The sequence below is a fragment of the Syzygium oleosum genome, unplaced genomic scaffold, assembly GCF_021117445.2.
Source record: "Syzygium oleosum isolate NSW1041296 unplaced genomic scaffold, Sole_v2.1 Sole_v2.01, whole genome shotgun sequence".
In the NCBI taxonomy this organism is placed as follows: Eukaryota; Viridiplantae; Streptophyta; class Magnoliopsida; order Myrtales; family Myrtaceae; genus Syzygium; species Syzygium oleosum.
In genome coordinates this window covers 23,146,659-23,166,040 of record NW_026607485.1, presented here as the reverse complement: position 1 = coordinate 23,166,040, position 19,382 = coordinate 23,146,659, and the positions used below count along the sequence as shown (strand labels likewise).

Genomic DNA, 19,382 nt, shown 5'->3' with positions numbered 1-19,382 from the left:
CAAACAGCTTTTCTCTTAAAGTTGCTTCTTAAAGCATAATTTATCAAACAGTTTTTGCATTTCCCCAAAGCCCCTTAGCCTAAAGTGCTTTGCATTTCTCCAAAGTCTCTTGGAAATGCTGAACCAAATGCACCCAAAGCCACCCACAAAGCCCTTCCTGAAGAGACTCACAACCCAACCCAACGGAAGATCCCGACCCCCCTTCCTATGTCAGAGAAGAGAATAATACTTTTGGCAGGAAAACGAGAAGAACTTTAAATGGTAAGAGACAATATAGTAGAGAGTGGGTATGGCTCAGAGGGCAAGCCCATGGACAAGAGGCATGCCAAGGAGGACTGAGAGGAAGAGGAAGAAGAGATGACGATGTCGGTGGAGAGGGTGTTTGAGAGCAAGGAGGTCCTGCAATGGAGGCAACAACTGACGGTGAGGGCCTTCGTGGTGAGCTTCGTGAGCTGAACCTTACCAATGGGATCATCCCGTCCTTGAATGTGTCGGTTGGGCTTTTGGCTTCTTCTTCGTCAAGACTTGGACCAAAGTGCGAGAGAAGTCCGGGATGTTGCAGGTCCCCTTCATGAGGCAAGAGAACACTTTGATTCAGACCTGTGTTGTTGCCTCCTCTAGGCTCGCTTTTAGCGGTAACGACCCCTTCATGCCCATTTCTTCCTATTAATTTTATTTTTAAATTTTATTTATGTAACTGCGTAACATTGTCCATTCTTCTTTCCAGGAAGCTACTTGTTGACAATGAACCATAAGTTCACAGGAGTATAAGAAATCATCATTGGCCTGGATGATCGGATTCCTCTTAAATGTGAGTTTTATGGGGCTCTTGGTAGTGGTGCCATCAGCAAGGTAATTATAGGTTCTAACGAGCAGAATGTAAGATTTTGCAGAACCACTGGCTGTTCTACAAGGCATTCAAGGACCTAGATCTTTCTACTAGTGTGTATGTGACGCCCCAGAACGTCACGTGCGATACGTGTCTTTTCCAAGTTTTTTTTATAACTATTAAAACATGCGGAAGCACGATAAGGCATTCACACCATTCCCATACATGTATAATAAAATACATATGCATCTTTTTATAATATTAACATCAATTTTACAATACAACATTCAGTAAAAAAAAAACAAAATACATGATTTCTGGGAAAGGTCAGGGTCACCTAACTTCAACTTTATACTAGTATGCCCAAAAGCTTGCTTATACATTGCCCGATCGTCAACTAAGGATCGATGACTTCACCCAACGACATGCCATCATCGCCAAACCCCGGAGAACCGTCGAAACCTCTAAGCGGTCCAACTAACTCGCCCTCAATATTCACATACCAAGCTACATAACTATGGATTATATACTCTGGTAACCCCACGTCGACCCATAACACGGTAGTACACCTAGTATAAACCACTGGTGATCCAGGCACAACAACGTCTTCATAATTATAATCAAAAAACATAGGAGATCCAATACGCGGCGGCAGTGAGGGATCCATCCTACATATCTGAAAAATAAGGAGTAAGCCGAGGCCCAGTAATTGAAATCTCTAAGTCTAAGGTAGAAGATTCACTCACCACTCAACCTGGTATCAACAATAATTATGAGTCCAAGACAGTACAAAATACATGAATCGTGATACTACCCGTCCAATCATGACATGTCAATGAAACAACAATAATATTACATAAAATCAATCATTCATGTGAAAATGGATAGCATGTTATATATCATAAATATCCATAACATCTCATTGATTCATATTCGTCACCGGCAAGGAACATCTCGATTCACGAGGCATCTCGACTAACGAGGCATCGTCACCACCAAATCATGGAGGACGGAATCATTCATACCCTTTGTTACGCCTCGACCCATCCATCACGGGTGTCATCTTCATTAGTGAGGATAAATACACTACTGTACATCCGCGTGATTATGGTCGTTTCTTAACATCATACCATGGCAAAACCATGTCATACCATGACTACAAGAGTCATGTCATCATAGGATTTCATATCATCTCAACCTTGTAGAGAACCGTTTCATACGGTAGAACATCTTGCTGACTCCAGAGTTTTATCCATAAGCTCATACAAGGGAATTCGCTCGGTGGCGAATAGGCCGTGATAAAGGTCTTATGTATTTAACAACAAAGGCATACATAATTAATTACAACGCAAACAATGTCACATATTTTCATAATTACGATCGCAAACCACAACATGTCAATCTCTTTACATTTCACATAATATACAATAAAATCAATTAATTATGCACCTCTTAACATGAGAAATTTTCTTTTCTTTTCACTAGGCCAATATCAATTTAGAAAAGCACTTTTGCAAGTTTTATAGCATTTAAATACTAATACTCCATAATTTAGTATCTCATCTAATTTTTATTTATTTATTTATTATTTTAAACCCCCATAATCACGCTTACTTTTACCACATATAAAAGTGATCATTTCTATTATTCCAAATTCTTGAAATTAGAAAATTATCCTAGTAAAATTTCTCATTTTATAATTTTACCCCTAATTTTCGATTTTTAACCAACCAAGTCATAATAATTAAATTAAAAACTAAAGAATAATATTTTTATTCTTTAAAACACACAAACATTTTAATTACATTATAGACACCCCATAATTTACAAAATTTTCAAAACTTTCCACTTTTAATTAATTATAACAAATTGCTCCAATTTTGCATTGTTAAATATATGACCTAATTTAACAATTTTCTCTAAAAACTAACTTAACCACTTATCAAAATAAGGTTCCACATACTGTGATCAATCCCCAGAACTTCCAGTTTTTACGGATTCGCCCTTCAACTTTGGCCAAATTACAAATTTGCACCTAAAGCTTATAAACTCATTTTTTTCAACCGGTTTGATTTCCTTTAACTAATAATACTTAATAACCCACTAATTAACATTAAAAAATCATAAATTAACACTGTTCACAGCACCTCATTAATACTGTAAATTCGAAATTCTTCCTTACCATGACAACAAAATTTACCAAAATACCCTTTTATGCCTAATTTTATCATTTTCCCACCTTTCTCATTCAAGATGCAACAAAACACACTAATAAATTTCTCAAAGACATCTATGCATGTAGAGAGCTTTATAATTCAACCTCAACAATTACAATAGTACAACATACACTATTAAACTTGCTCACACGTAACAAAAAAAATCCAAACTAAATAACAACCAATCAACCAACCAAGATCAAGAGCACTAAATGAATCAATCTAGCTTAGCCTTAGAGTTTTCGCTTACCCAAAGTGTAATCTTCAACAAGGCAAACCTCTAACCACCTTGAAATCAAAATAGTAACTAAAAATTAACAAATCTTGTTCTTGTGAAAACAACAAAGCATATTTGATAAAGAAAAAAAAAGAAAAAAAGAAAGGAAATCCAACAATATATCTTGTCAAGAAGCTAGATTGAAAATGAGCTTGAACTTTGATTTTCTTCTTCTTCTTCTTCTTCTTCTTCTTCTTCTTCTTTTGAAAGAAAGCAAAAAGGAAAAATCTGTTCGTGAAGAAGAAGAAGAAGAAGAAGAAGGGAGTGGACGAGAAGAAGAAGAAGGAGAAAGATAAAGTCTCTTATCTTTCAAAATTTTACTACAATTAAAAGTATTTTGGGGTCACATTAATTTACTTGGGTTAAAGGCTATAATATCAAGTAACTATAGTTATATTTAGATAAAAACTTACTAGGGTTAAAATGTATTAGGTCATGCATGATGTCATATTTTAAATTAGGCATGCGACAAAATAAATTGAAGATTAAGACATTTATTCATGTTAATAAAATGACAAATAGTATAATTTAATTGAATAGAGGAAGATATTAAATTATTTTGGGTATAAACTATACATAGCGGTAAATAAACGGAGAAATCGATATTGGTTTGAAATGCCTGTAAATCAGAAAATTATTTTGAAACCGCTAAAATCATTAATAAAAGGTATAGCGTCAAAGTAACACTTTAACTCAATAAAATTTTAATGCTTGAAATTTATTCGATACGTAATTTGGAGAGTATCGGTCCCCGTTGACAATTACTAAACTAATTTTATTATCTTAATAACTCTCACTACTAAAGATCTTGAATATCATAAACTGTGAAGAAAATTTCGGATGTCACAGTGTACGCCACGTGTATGGGAGCGGGCTCACAGACTACTCCCTCGTGTCGACCTACGGTTCGCTCGCCATCTTCGTGATGAGGTCGTGATGTCAAAATGAGTTTGAGGGGATCTTAGAGATAATTCGGGATTGCTCTTGAAAAGATATATTTTGATAATTTTATTAATTATCCGTTTCTTTTAAAATTGCACGTACATTGCATGAACATTGCACGAACATTGCACGTATAATTCCCTTTGATCGTGCATATCTTGATTGAGATATTATTTTTGAATATTTGTCTAACAAAGCTTATAATCAAGTCAAGTTGATAAAACTTATTACTCCAGTTCGACTCCACTCGAACACTCGCATCAATTCTAGATCAAAGAAGCCGCATTTGTTGTTATAAGGGAAATGAAGTGAATGCAAGTACAGGAATTCATATATGCCACATGAAACAGCCGTTATCTATGAGGAAGAGGAAGGGAAACGATGCTACTAACAAAACTTCCTAACGCCAATTTTCTCTTTTGTAACCTTCCACTGCATGGTCATATCACGAACTTGTGTTGATATTTGATACCGGAAGCCGGAGGGTTTGGGTTGGCGGGAGCATCGCTGTCCCCACGACATGTTCCGTGGGAAACTTGGACTTGTGGTTGTCCCGGTCCATCTCATTCTTGAAGGCAGAATTGGAGCTTCCGCAATACCGCGTGGCTCTGCGGTGCACCGCTTCATTGGGAGACTGCACTCCTTTGGGTGTTTTGCATTGCTTGGTACACCCGGGATGGTGGCACTTCGGCATTGCGAGAGGAAGAGGAATGAAGATTTGGCGGTAGGAGAGAATTTAATAGCCGATGAAGTAGACTGAAACCACATACAGGCGATTTATTTATAGAGGAGGAGGAGGAGATGGCATTGCTGTAATTTCCTAAAATAAAAAAAAAAGGGAAAATAGAAAAAAAAAATGTATGATAAACCCGAAAATGGCTTTTGAGCGAGACAGAGCGAGAGCGAGATAAGCCCTAGAATCCGATGGTCTAGTCTCCGGCGTCTGGAGAGCCGACAATGGAGCGGCCGCTTAGAGCACTTGAATCGTTTGGAGAGTATCGGTCCGCGGTGACAATTACTAAACTAATTTTATTACATTAATAACTCTCACTAATAAAGATCTTGAATATCATAAACTGCGAAGAAAATTTCGGATGTCACAGTGTACCCCACGTGTATGGGTGCGGGCTCACAGACTAGTCCCTCGTGTCGACCTACGAGTTGCTCGCCATCTTCGTGATGAGGTCGTGATGTCAAAATGAGTTTGAGGGGATCTTAGAGATAATTTGGGATTGCTCTTGAAAAGATATATTTTGATAATTTTATTAATTATCCGTATCTTTTAAAATTGCACGTACATTGCACGAACATTGCACAAACATTGCACGAACATTGCACGTATAATTCCCTTTGATCGTGCATATCTTGATTGAGATATTATTTTTGAATATTTGTCTAATAAAGCTTATAATCAAGTCAAGTTGATAAAACTTATTACTCCAGTTCGACTCCACTAGAACACTCGCATCAATTCTAGATCAAAGAAGCAGCATTTGCTGTTATAAGGGAAATGAAGTGAATGCAAGTACATGAATTCATATATGCCACATGAAATAGTCGTTATCTATGAGGAAGAGGAAGGGAAACGATGCTACTAACAAAACTTCCTAACGCCAATTTTCTCTTTTGTAACCTTCCATTGCTTGGTCATATCACGAACTTGTGTTGATATTTGATACCGGAAGCCGGAGGGTTTGGATTGGCGGGAGCATCGCCGTCCCCACGGCATGTTCCGTGGGAAACTTGGACTTGTGGTTGTCCCGGTCCATCTCATTCTTGAAGGCAGAATTGGAGCTTCCGCAATACCACGTGGCTCTGTGGTGCACCGCTTCATTGGGAGACTGCACTCCTTTGGGTGTTTTGCATTGCTTGGTACACCCGGGATGGTGGCACTTCGGCATTGCGAGAGGAAGAGGAATGAAGATTTGGCGGTAGGAGAGATTTTAAGAGCCGATGAAGTAGACTGAAACCACATACAGGCGCTTTATTTATAGAGGAGGAGGAGATGGCATTGCTGTAATTTCCTAAAACCAAAAAAAAGGGAAAATAGAAAAAGAAAATGTACGATAAGCTCGAAAATGGCTTTTGAGCGAGAGAGAAAGAGAGCGAGATAAGCCCTAGAATCCGATGGTCTAGTCTCCGGCGTCTGGAGAGCCGACAATGGAGCGGCCGCTTAGAGCATTTGAATCGTTTGGAGAGTATCAGTACCCGTTGACAATTACTAAACTAATTTTTTTACCTTAATAACTCTCACTACTAAAGATCTTGAATATCATAAACTGTGAAGAAAATTTCGGATATCGCAGTGTACCCCACGTGTATGGGTGCGGGCTCACAGACTAGTCCCTCGTGTCGACCTACGGGTCGCTCGCCATCTTCGTGATGAGGTCGTGATGTCAAAATGAGTTTGAGGGGATCTTAGAGATAATTCGGGATTGCTCTTGAAAAGATATATTTGATAATTTTATTAATTATCCGTATCTTTTAAAATTGCACGTACATTGCACGAACATTGCACAAACATTGCACGAACATTGCATGTATAATTCCCTTTGATCGTGCATATCTTGATTGAGATATTATTTTTGAATATTTGTCTAATAAAGCTTATAATCAAGTCAAGTTGATAAAACTTATCACTCCAGTTCGACTCCACTCGAACACTCGCATCAATTCTAGATCAAAGAAGCAGCATTTGCTGTTATAAGGGAAATGAAGTGAATGCAAGTACAGGAATTCATATATGCCACATGAAACAGCCGTTATCTACGAGGAAGAGGAAGGGAAATGATGCTACTAACAAAACTTCCTAACGCCAATTTTCTCTTTTGTAACCTTCCACTGGATGGTCATATCACGAACTTGTGTTGATATTTGATACCGGAAGCCGAAGGGTTTGGGTTGGCGGGAGCATCGCCGTCCCCACGGCATGTTCCGTGGGAAACTTGGACTTGTGGTTGTCCCGGTCCATCTCATTCTTGAAGGCAGAATTGCAGCTTCCGCAATACCGCGTGGCTCTGCGGTGCACCGCTTCATTGGGAGACTGCATTCCTTTGGGTGTTTTGCATTGCTTGGTACACCCGGGATGGTGGCACTTCGGCATTGCGAGAGGAAGAGGAATGAAGATTTGGCGGTAGGAGAGATTTTAAGAGCCGATGAAGTAGACTGAAACCACATACAGGCGCTTTATTTATAGAGGAGGAGGAGATGGCATTGCTGTAATTTCCTAAAACCAAAAAAAAGGGAAAATAGAAAAAGAAAATGTACGATAAGCTCGAAAATGGCTTTTGAGCGAGAGAGAAAGAGAGCGAGATAAGCCCTAGAATCCGATGGTCTAGTCTCCGGCGTCTGGAGAGCCGACAATGGAGCGGCCGCTTAGAGCATTTGAATCGTTTGGAGAGTATCAGTACCCGTTGATAATTACTAAACTAATTTTATTACCTTAATAACTCTCACTACTAAAGATCTTGAATATCATAAACTGTGAAGAAAATTTCGGATATCGCAGTGTACCCCACGTGTATGGGTGCGGGCTCACAGACTAGTCCCTCGTGTCGACCTACGGGTCGCTCGCCATCTTCGTGATGAGGTCGTGATGTCAAAATGAGTTTGAGAGGATCTTAGAGATAATTCGGGATTGCTCTTGAAAAGATACATTTTGATAATTTTATTAATTATCCATATCTTTTAAAATTGCACGTACATTGCACGAACATTGCACAAACATTGCACGAACATTGCACGTATAATTCCCTTTGATCGTGCATATCATTATTGAGATATTATTTTTGAATATTTGTCTAATAAAGCTTATAATCAAGTGAAGTTGATAAAACTTATCACTCCAGTTCGACTCCACTCGAACACTCGCATCAATTCTAGATCAAAGAAGCAGCATTTGCTGTTATAAGGGAAATGAAGTGAATGCAAGTAGAGGAATTCATATATGCCACATGAAACAGCCATTATCTACAAGGAAGAGGAAGGGAAACGATGCTACTAACAAAACTTCCTAACGCCAATTTTCTCTTTTGTAACCATCCACTGCATGGTCATATCACGAACTTGTGTTGATATTTGATACCGGAAGCCGGAGGGTTTGGGTTGGCGGGAGCATCGCCGTCCCCACGGCATGTTCCGTGGGAAACTTGGACTTGTGGTTGTCCCGGTCCATCTCATTCTTGAAGGCAGAATTGGAGCTTCCGCAATACCACGTGGCTCTGCGGTGCACCGCTTCGTTGGGAGACTGCACTCCTTTGGGTGTTTTGCATTACTTGGTACACCCGGGATGGTGGCACTTCGGCATTGCGAGAGGAAGAGGAATGAAGATTTGGCGGTAGGAGAGATTTTAAGAGCCGATGAAGTAGACTGTAACCACATACAGGTGATTTATTTATAGAAGAGGAGGAAGAGATGGCATTGCTGTAATTTCCTAAAACCAAAAAAAAAGGAAAAATAGAAAAAGAAAATGTACGATAAGCTCGAAAATGGCTTTTGAGCGAGACAGAGCGAGAGCGAGATAAGCCCTAGAATCCGATGGTCTAGTCTCCGGCGTCTGGAGAGCCGACAATGGAGCGGCCGCTTAGAGCATTTGAATCGTTTGGAGAGTATCGGTCCCCGTTGACAATTACTAAACTAATTTTTTTACCTTAATAACTCTCACTACTAAAGATCTTGAATATCATAAACTGAGAAGAAAATTTCGGATGTCACAGTGTACCCCACGTGTATGGGTGCGGGCTCACAGACTACTCCCTCGTGACGACCTATGGGTCGCTTGCCATCTTCGTGATGAGGTCGTGATGTCAAAATGAGTTTGAGGGGATCTTAGAGATAATTCGGGATTGCTCTTGAAAAGATATATTTTGATAATTTTATTAATTATCCGTTTCTTTTTAAATTGCACGTACATTGCACGAACATTGCACGAACATTGCACGTATAATTCCCTTTGATCTTGCATATCTTGATTGAGATATTATTTTTGAATATTTGTCTAATAAAGCTTATAATCAAGTGAAGTTGATAAAACTTATTACTCCAGTTCGACTCCACTAGAACACTCGCATCAATTCTAGATCAAAGAAGCAGCATTTGCTGTTATAAGGGAAATGAAGTGAATGCAAGTACAGGAATTCATATATGCCACATGAAACAACCGTTATCTATGAGGAAGAGGAAGGGAAACGATGATACTAGCAAAACTTCCTTACGCCAATTTTCTCTTTTGTAACCTTCCACTGCATGGTCATATCACGAACTTGTGTTGATATTTCATACCGGAAGCCGGAGGGTTTGGGTTGGCGGGAGCATCGCCGTCCCCACGGCATGTTCCGTGGGAAACTTGGACTTGTGGTTGTCCCGGTCCATCTCATTCTTGAAGGCAGAATTGGAGCTTCCGCAATACCACGTGGCTCTACGGTGCACCGCTTCATTGGGAGACTGCATTCCTTTGGGTGTTTTGCATTGCTTGGTACACCCGGGATGGTGGCACTTCGGCATTGCGAGAGGAAGAGGAATGAAGATTTGGCGGTAGGAGAGATTTTAACAGCCGATGAAGTAGACTGAAACCACATACAGGCGCTTTATTTATAGAGGAGGAGGAGGAGATGGCATTGCTGTAATTTCCTAAAACCAAAAAAAAGGGAAAATAGAAAAAGAGAATGTACGATAAGCCCGAAAATGGCTATTGAGCGAGAGAGAGCGAGAGCGATATAAGCCCTAGAATCCGATGGTCTAGTCTCCGGCGTCTAGAGAGCCGACAATGGAGCGACCGCTTAGAGCATTTGAATCGTTTGGAGAGTATCGGTCCCCGTTGACAATTACTAAACTAATTTTTTTACCTTAATAACTCTCACTACTAAAGATCTTGAATATCATAAACTGTGAAGAAAATTTCGGATGTCACAGTGTACCCCACATGTATGGGTGCGGGCTCACAGACTAGTCCCTCGTGTCGACCTGCGGGTCGCTCGCCATCTTCGTGATGAGGTCGTGATGTCAAAATGAGTTTGAGGGGATCTTAGAGATAATTCGGGATTGCTCTTGAAAAGATATATTTTGATAATTTTATTAATTATCCGTATCTTTTAAAATTGCACGTACATTGTACGAACATTGCACAAACATTGCACGAACATTGCACGTATAATTCCCTTTGATCGTGCATATCTTGATTGAGATATTATTTTTGAATATTTGTCTAATAAAGCTTATAATCAAGTCAAGTTGATAAAACTTATTACTCCAGTTCGACTCCACTCGAACACTCGCATCAATTCTAGATCAAAGAAGCAGCATTTGCTGTTATAAGGGAAATGAAGTGAATGCAAGTAGAGGAATTCATATATGCCACATGAAACAGCCGTCATCTATGAGGAAGAGGAAGGGAAACGATGCTACGAACAAAACTTCCTAACGCCAATTTTCTCTTTTGTAACCTTCCACTGCTTGGTCATATCACGAACTTGTGTTGATATTTGATACCGGAAGCCGGAGGGTTTGGATTGGCGGGAGCATCGCCGTCCCCACGGCATGTTCCGTGGGAAACTTGGACTTGTGGTTGTCCCGGTCCATCTCATTCTTGAAGGCAGAATTGGAGCTTCCGCAATACCACGTGGCTCTGCGGTGCACCGCTTCATTGGGAGACTGCACTCCTTTGGGTGTTTTGCATTGCTTGGTACACCCGGGATGGTGGCACTTCGGCATTGCGAGAGGAAGAGGAATGAAGATTTGGCGGTAGGAGAGATTTTAACAGCCGATGAAGTAGACTGAAACCACATACAGGCGCTTTATTTGTAGAGGAGGAGGAGGAGATGGCATTGCTGTAATTTCCTAAAACCAAAAAAAAGGGAAAATAGAAAAAGAAAATGTACGATAAGCCCGAAAATTGCTTTTGAGCGAGACAGAAAGAGAGCGAGATAAGCCCTAGAATCCGATGGTCTAGTCTCCGGCGTCTGGAGAGCCGACAATGGAGCGGCCGCTTAGAGCATTTGAATCGTTTGGAGAGTATCGGTACCCGTTGACAATTACTAAACTAATTTTTTTACCTTAATAACTCTCACCACTAAAAATCTTGAATATCATAAACTGAGAAGAAAAAATTTCGGATGTCACAGTGTACCCCACGTGTATGGGTGCAGGCTCACAGACTAGTCCCTCGTGTCGACCTGCGGGTCGCTCGCCATCATCGTGATGAGGTCATGATGTCAAAATGAGTTTGAGGGGATCTTAGAGATAATTCGGGATTGCTCTTGAAAAGATATATTTTGATAATTTTATTAATTATCCGTATCTTTTAAAATTGCACGTACATTGCACGAACATTGCACGTATAATTCCCTTTGATCGTGCATATCTTGATTGAGATATTATTTTTGAATATTTGTCTAATAAAGCTTATAATCAAGTCAAGTTGATAAAACTTATTACTCCAGTTCGACTCCACTCGAACACTCGCATCAATTCTAGATCAAAGAAGCAGCATTTGCTGTTATAAGGGAAATGAAGTGAATGCAAGTGCAGGAATTCATATATGCCACATGAAACAGCCGTTATCTATGAGGAAGAGGAAGGGAAACGATGCTACTAACAAAACTTCCTAACGCCAATTTTCTCTTTTGTAACCTTCCACTGCATGGTCATATCACGAACTTGTGTTGATATTTGATACCGGAAGCCGGAGGGTTTGGGTTGGCGGGAGCATCGCCGTCCCCACGGCATGTTCCGTGGGAAACTTGGACTTGTGGTTGTCCCGGTCCATCTCATTCTTGAAGGCAGAATTGGAGCTTCCGCAATACCACGTGGCTCTGCGGTGCACCGCTTCATTGGGAGACTGCACTCCTTTGGGTGTTTTGCATTGCATTGCTTGGTACACCCGGGATGGTGGCACTTCGGCATTGCGAGAGGAAGAGGAATGAAGATTTGGCGGTAGGAGAGATTTTAAGAGCCGATGAAGTAGACTGAAACCACACACAGGCGCTTTATTTATAGAGGAGGAGGAGGAGATGGCATTGCTGTAATTTCCTAAAACCAAACAAAAAGGGAAAATAGAAAAAGAGAATGTACGATAAGCCCGAAAATGGCTTTTGAGCGTGATAGAGCGAGAGCGAGATAAGCCCTAGAATCCGATGGTCTAGTCTCCGGCGTCTGGAGAGCCGACAATGGAGCGGTCCCTTAGAGCATTTGAATCGTTTGGCAATGGTTTTTTTTTTTATCTGTCGCAAGCTTTGGCTGACCAGGCAAAAGCTTTACTCGTTTTTCATCTTTTCCTTTTGATATTTACTCGGGGAAAAAACCACCAAAAACCCCAAACTTTTCCATTTGTGACACATTTACCCCGAACTTTTTTTTATTACACAAAAAACCCCCCAAACTTTGTTATTTGTGACACATTTATCCCAATATACATTGTCCATGGGCATTTTCGTCTTTTTAGCTTTTTCTTTTTCTTTTTACTTTTTTTTTCTTTCCGGCGTCGGGCGAGGCTCGCCCTCGCCTGGGCGAGCCTCGCCAGACGCCGGCGAGCCTCGCCCTTGCCCGGGCGAGCGAGGGCGAGCCTCGCCCTCGCTCGCCCGGGCGAGGGCGAGCCTCGCCCTCGCTCGCCCGTGCAAGGGCGAGGCTCGCCGGCGTCGGGCGAGGCTCGCCCTCGCTCGCCCAGGCGAGGGCGAGCCTCGCCGACGCCGGCGAGGGCGGCCCTCGCCGGAAAGAAAAAAAAAGTAAAAAGAAAAAGAAAAAGCTAAAAAGACGAAAATGCCCATGGACAATGTATATTGGGGTAAATGTGTCACAAATAACAAAGTTTGGGGTTTTTGGTGTCACAAAAAAAAGTTCGGGGTAAATGTGTCACAAATGAAAAAGTTTGAGGTTTTTGGTGGTTTTTTCCCTATTTACTCGTGGGGATTGCCTTGCTTATGTCATTTGTCACTTTTCCAGTCTACTTGGAGGCTAGATGATGGAGTCTGTTTGGGATTTGGAATCGAACGTTGTGCGTCGGTGAAGTATCGCATTGCTCCTAGCTTTTCGATGCAATTTTTTTTTTTGGTAAAATAACGAAGAAGCAGTGCTCGCCTCCTCCCTCGGCTTCTCACCTCAGTTCGATCCCTTCTCACGTCCTCTCTCTCGGACATGTAAGTGGTTGCTCTTTTTTTACTTCTCGTTCGAATATGTGTGTGTGAGAGATAAAGAGAGACAGTGTTTGTGCGTTTTGCTGCATTGGTCTAGTTTGGTAATGCAACTTAGCCCAATTTGAAGGGGAATTTAGCCGAGTAAAGCCAAAATTAGTTAAATTGTGGCCACATTTCAAATCGATTTGATCCGATTTAATCAAAGCTAATTCAATTGAGTCAATTAATCATAGTAGGGCTGGAATTGCATGGAAATTAGAATAAAATTGAACCGGAATCGACCCGGCCCGACCGGGTCAACACGGAGTTGACCGGCCGATCTTTTCCAGCCATTCTCCGGCTGGCCGGCATCCATTCCAACCAGCCATAGCCATGGCTGACCACTCCCTCTCCCTTGTGCACAAAAATTACCAAATTCCCCCCCTCTTGACAAGAAGACCAAAATGCCCCTAATCCTCGTCGCTTCAAATTGACCAATGGGAGCCTTTCTTAATAGCTAAGCAAATGATCTTGGCCGTTCATTGCTAGCTCCTCCAAGCCATCCAATGTGCCAAATCATCAATTATTGTCACTCAAGATAAACCAATGAGAAGGTCAGATGCTGCTCAAGGGAATTTTTAAGGTGAGTCGTGGCTTCTGTATTGGAATCTTGCTAGATTTTTCACTGACTGCCGCATTGTTCTCCTTGAACTCATTTTATCTTTTACTACGTCTTTATACATTATGTATTCCAACTGACAAGGGAGTCTTTTTGCTGGTTATTTAAATCACACACCGACTAATATGGACATTTTGCAGGGTAAACCTTAAGAAATGAAGCAATCAAATTGACATGTGTTGTTTTTACTTGGGAAAGAGTTGTACTATAATTCTTTCGCGAATATATATGTTAATCCCTGTTGTTGGGGAAAAAGCATACCAAAAAGTTACAGAATGTTGTAAATGAGTTTGAGCATGATGATTCTTAACAAGACATCATGATCACTTCTAATTCATACACCGGTAGTGATATTCCCCTAAGATGAAGTTGCAATGGAACTCTCACGTGCTTTTTGTGTTGATCCAAGACAAATGCTTCTAGCATACATAGCTTCTTAATTTTAGTTTTGGTCATGTATTTTCCTTTCTCTTAAGCTTACATGAATTACTTCTGCTTTCATTTGGTGAAATTGATGTCCTTCTAGATATTCTTTCTTTTTTTTTAATCTCAAAATTTGCGACTTCTTTTCATAATATCCTAACAATTGATTGAGGATCCTTTTCCACATCAACTTTTTCTTGATTTAGTTTTTGAAGAGGTTAGAGATACAATCTTTACATCTTTGAACTCTGCTGAGAGTGTTCTATTACTTTGTCTTAGTAGCCTCTGGCTAAAATCTATGAAAATATTTCTATTAAAATCAACACTCATTATAATTGTCTTGACATTTTTTATTCATTTGAAAATTACACACAAATGCCTGTACATGATTGCCAAGGATGCACGCTCCTATTCAGATAGCTCTAACTAATGGGTTTTATCTATCAGAATTCCTTCTTTTAATGGATAGATGTGTGTCGTGAATTATCGGAACACATGGATGACATGTCCGACAGATTGAGATCGCGATATGCTACAGTCAGAATTCTCTTTCTTCATCTCTTATCTATCTTTTCAACCAGTACACAATGTCTTCTAGTTTGTTGTCATAAGAGAAATCATTATGCCACGAACTATCATCGAGTCTTTCACTGAGTTAGCATCTATCAATCGCCAGTAGTATAAAGTTTTGACATCACTTGCATGAGCTCTACCGAAGTTATTTTTGCAGATTCTCGTGTTTTATGATAGTTATCAATTCAAATTTCTAAGAGTTTTGGTTTGTCACGAAGATCATTACGTGTGGATTTCCTCCTTTAGAAGACCGAGATAAGTCTCCGAAAGCACTTGCGGGACTTGATTTTTTTGGAGGCGGTACATTAACCGAAGAGGAGACTGTATCCTGAAGACTTCATGGATTAAATAGATGGTGAAAATGTCGAATTAGTTTATGAAACTTATGTGGGAAAATTGTCAAAAAAGTCTTAAACTTATTATACGACGGCCAATTCAGTCCCAAACCTTTTAATTTTGCCAATTCAATCCTAAACCTTTTTAATTCTTGCCAATTGAGTCCTTCCGGCCAATTTTGACCGGCCGGCGCTGACGTGGCCGCCGGCCGTCCGGCCAACGCTGATGTGATAATTTTTTAATATTTTTTTCAATTTTTTAATCTTTTTTTTCTGATTTTTCCCTCTGGCCGGTTCAGCGACCGGCAGCCGGCCAGAGGGGAGGGCCGACGAGGTCGACCTCACCGGCCCCTGGCTGGGCGAGGTCGCTTCGCCCAGCAAAGGCGAGGCCGACCTCGCCGTCGCGACCTAGGCAACGGCGAGGTCTCGCCTCAACCAGCAAAGGCGAGGCCGACCTCACCGTCGCCTGGTCTCGACGGCGAGGTCGACCTCGCCTTTGCTAGTTGAGGCGAGACCTCGCCGTCGCCTGGGTCGCGACGGCGAGGTCGGCCTCGCCTTTGCTGGGCGAGGCGACCTCGCCCAGCCAGGGGCCAGCGAGGCTTGCCCTCGCCGGTGGCCAGCGGGGTGAGCTTCGCCAGAGGCCGGCGAGGTCGACCTTGTCGGCCCTCCCCTCTAGCCGGCCGTCGGTCGCCGGACCGGCCAAAGGGAAAAATAATTTTAAAAAAATGTTAAAAAATTGAAAAAAAAAATATTAAAAAATTGCCACGTCAGTGTTGGCCGAACGGCCGGCGGCCACGTCAGCGCTAGCCGGCGCCGGCCGGCGGCCACGTCAGCGCTAGCCGGCCAAAATTGGCAAGAATTAAAAAGGTTTAGAACTGAATTGACAAAATTAAAAGGTTTAGGACTGAATTGGCCCCCGTACAATAGGTTTAGGACTTTTTTGAGAATTTTCCCAAACTTCTGCTGTATTATCATTTTCCTTTCCGCGTTTTACAGCTCAGACTTGCAAAGTTAGAAAAAGAGAAAATGATACAAACGATCCCTGAACTTTGGCCCAATGTGCAATTTGGTTCCTGAACTTTTAATTTATTCTATGTAGTCCCTAAACTTTGGCTCAATGTGCAATGTGATCCCTAAACTTTTAATTTGTTCAATGTCATCCCTGAATTTTTTGTATATGTTTAATTCAGTCCCTGAACTATATGAAAATGTTCAATACAGTTCTTTCCATTAATTCAAGTTCAGGGACTACATTGAACATTTTCATATAGTTCAGGGACTGAATTGAACATGTATCAAAAGTTCAGAAATGACATTGAATAAATTAAAAGTTCATGGACTACATTGAACATTAGTCTAAAGTTCATGGACTATATTGAACAAATAAAAAGTTGAGGGACCAAATTGCATATTAGGCCAAAGTTCATGGACTATTTGTGTCATTATCCCTTAGAAAAAGGAGCAGTTAATGACATCATGTTTGACGTTTGGCTAGACAATGAAGAGGTTGTTTATGAAGACCTGCTTTATTTATCTTTGAAGTTACTACTTTTCAGTGTGGTTTGATTTGAACATCATTTTTGTCCGTAGAAAAGGCTATGGGAAAACTAGAGACAGTCCTCGATGGTTTTGAGAATGAGGTGGTAGTTCCTTCATCGTTTGTGTTAATGGGAAACTTTTGCTCTCGACCCTGCAACCTTTCTTTTCATTCCTTTTCTTGTAATATACAGAACACAAGTTTCTTCTATTTTCCTCTGTACAGATGGTGTGTATTAGATGGTAACAGGTAATGTTTACATGTAGAGCGCAGTTCGGCAAGCTTGGGCAGATGACTGAATCCCACCCACGTCTGAAGGAGCATAGTCAGTTTTTGTTTATTCCGGGCCCTGAGGATGCAGGTAATAAACATATATGCTGTGATTTGAAGTGCATGGACCATATTGCTAAAGCCTTAAGAAAATCAACTTCCAATTTTTTTCAGGTCCCTCAACAGTTTTACCTAGATGTGCTTTGCCAAGATATATCACAGAAGAGTTTCAGAATCACATTCCAAATGCCATATCTTCAAGCAATCCATGCAGGTTGTTCCTAGCATAGAACCGATTATGAAAACATAGAACATCATGATGACATTGGGAATATGTGCTGGGTTTTGTCTGCTTGTACCGGCTAACACATTTTGTTTTATCTTCACTGTTTCTGTCTTGCGTTCCTTGAAAGAATCAAGTTCTATACCCAAGAAATCGTATTTTTCCGCCAGGATTTGCTATACAGGATGCGTTGCTCCTGTCTGATGCCTCCCTCCACCGAAGAAACAAATGATCCTTTCAAGCATGTAATGTTCCCGACAGTCTTGCGCATCTCACACTTCACTGCTACTGCTCTGAAGCTAATCATGCCGTTTGCTGCAGTTAGTTGTTGTTGAAAATATGTCTCGAGTTTAAGCCCGAAAATCTGAATATTCGGAATTGGTATTTTGCGGACGTCCGAAATCAAGCAAAAGGAAATATTGGAAATTTGCTTTCCTAATATGCAAGAGTTGGCAGCAAACAAAAGAAAAGGAAAATAGAATGAATATTTATTCTTTCCTAATTTTAGTGGGAGTCACGGTCTGCCAAAGAAAGAAGAAATAGGAAAGTCCAAACTTGGACTTGTTGACCGCATGGAATCTCTTTCCAAGTTGGAGTCGGCCACTGTACGTGGGCATACAAATATATACATATATATTCTTGAACTTGGCCGCAAGAAGAAGAAGTCTTGATGCGCCATTGTTGATAAAGAAGTCTTGAAGCGCCGCGGTTGACTTGAAGACGTTCGTGAGTGCTTGGCGGTGGGTGTTTCCGTGGATTCTCGTTCGTGAATTACATCCAAGAATTAGTGTTCAAGCGTAAATCTTGTGCTAAGATTTGTATATAATTCCTTTGCGAGATTGAGAGATTATTTCGTGAGAAATTGTGAGGCTAAACACTGCGTGAGTTATTGGGTGTAATTGGGGCTTGGGAAACACTTAGAGTGTTTGAGTGACTCGAGTGTGGTTGTAATCTCCGTTGTATCGCTTGATCTATAGTGGAATTCCGTGCTGCTCTCCCCGTGGATGTAGGTCACTACGACCGAACCACGTAAATCTGGTGTTCGATTTATTTTCTTATTATGTCAATTTTATTGTTCGATCACTTGGCTTCCGCAACAGCTACAATAACGCAACAAAGTCATCTATGCCCTCTCCCTCTTGTCCTGCAACTGGTCATTTGGAATAACGATCGTAGTCTCCACCTGTACCCAACTCCAAACACGGTACTAATAACTTCTTATTCGCTAATTTTGTATTCAAATTATTCTTTGCTTTGTATGGCAGTCAAAAAAATATCTGCATATGCACAAACCAGAAACAAATTTAAGGTTTATCCCATTGAAGGAGCACATTGAAGCGCAGATGCTTGTAGAAGTTCAAGATTATGTGAAAGGACTTGATGCCATTAGAGCAAGAAAAGGATAAATGTTCCTTCTAACCTCACCGATGTTTTATTTATTTATTTATTTTGTTTCTAATTCAGATAGTTTTAGGCGACAAGAGCGAGCAGAAGGCGTACAGTTACACGGGAATCACTTGCTTCAATACTGGTTCTTTCTCAAATGATGGCACCTTTGTTGCTTATCGCCCTTGCACTCGAGAAGTGGAGTTATCAGCCTTACCAGCATAAGAGATCTGGTGGTGGTCGAATTCACCAAAAATAATTCATACTCTCTAAATCACAAATAAATTGTACTTAGGGTGAGCAGAGTCGAATCCACAGAGACTGACAAATTGTTAATTCTTTGAAAACCAAGTAAACAATAAAAGCGAAATTAAAAAGGGGGGTTTATGCAAAATATACTTAAATAAAATCAGCAAACAGAAATTAAAGAAAATCATATTATGCAACATCTAGCAAAGGTAATCTCATTCAAGTTCGGAAGTTGATCATTGAGTCAAACGAATAATCTCAAACACTGCAATAGATTGG

The 19,382-nt window shown here is 40.7% G+C and overlaps 1 protein-coding gene across 1 annotated transcript; it reads left to right on the top strand.

Annotated features, from left to right (window-relative positions):
* Positions 1-363: 363 nt before the first annotated feature.
* On the top strand, positions 364-19,079 carry LOC130137327 (DNA polymerase epsilon subunit B-like). The gene is made up of 13 exons (XM_056308117.1): positions 364-438; positions 524-635; positions 13,983-14,011; positions 15,262-15,366; positions 15,678-15,690; positions 16,832-16,884; positions 16,974-17,097; positions 17,184-17,276; positions 17,360-17,459; positions 17,599-17,713; positions 18,355-18,361; positions 18,569-18,672; positions 18,933-19,079. The coding sequence occupies exons 1-13, from the start codon at positions 364-366 to the stop codon at positions 19,077-19,079; spliced, it is 1,077 nt and encodes a 358-aa protein (XP_056164092.1).
* The last annotated feature ends 303 nt before the right edge of the window (positions 19,080-19,382 follow it).

Bases quoted from the DNA above. Each gene is read 5' to 3' on its own strand.
- LOC130137327 (XM_056308117.1), top strand. From the start codon at position 364: ATGTCGGTGGAGAGGGTGTTTGAGAGCAAGGAGGTCCTGCAATGGAGG. The intron at 439-523 runs GTGAGCTTCGTG...TTCTTCGTCAAG, and splicing joins TGACGGTGAGGGCCTTCGTG to ACTTGGACCAAAGTGCGAGA. The intron at 17,277-17,359 runs GTAATAAACATA...AATTTTTTTCAG, and splicing joins TCCGGGCCCTGAGGATGCAG to GTCCCTCAACAGTTTTACCT.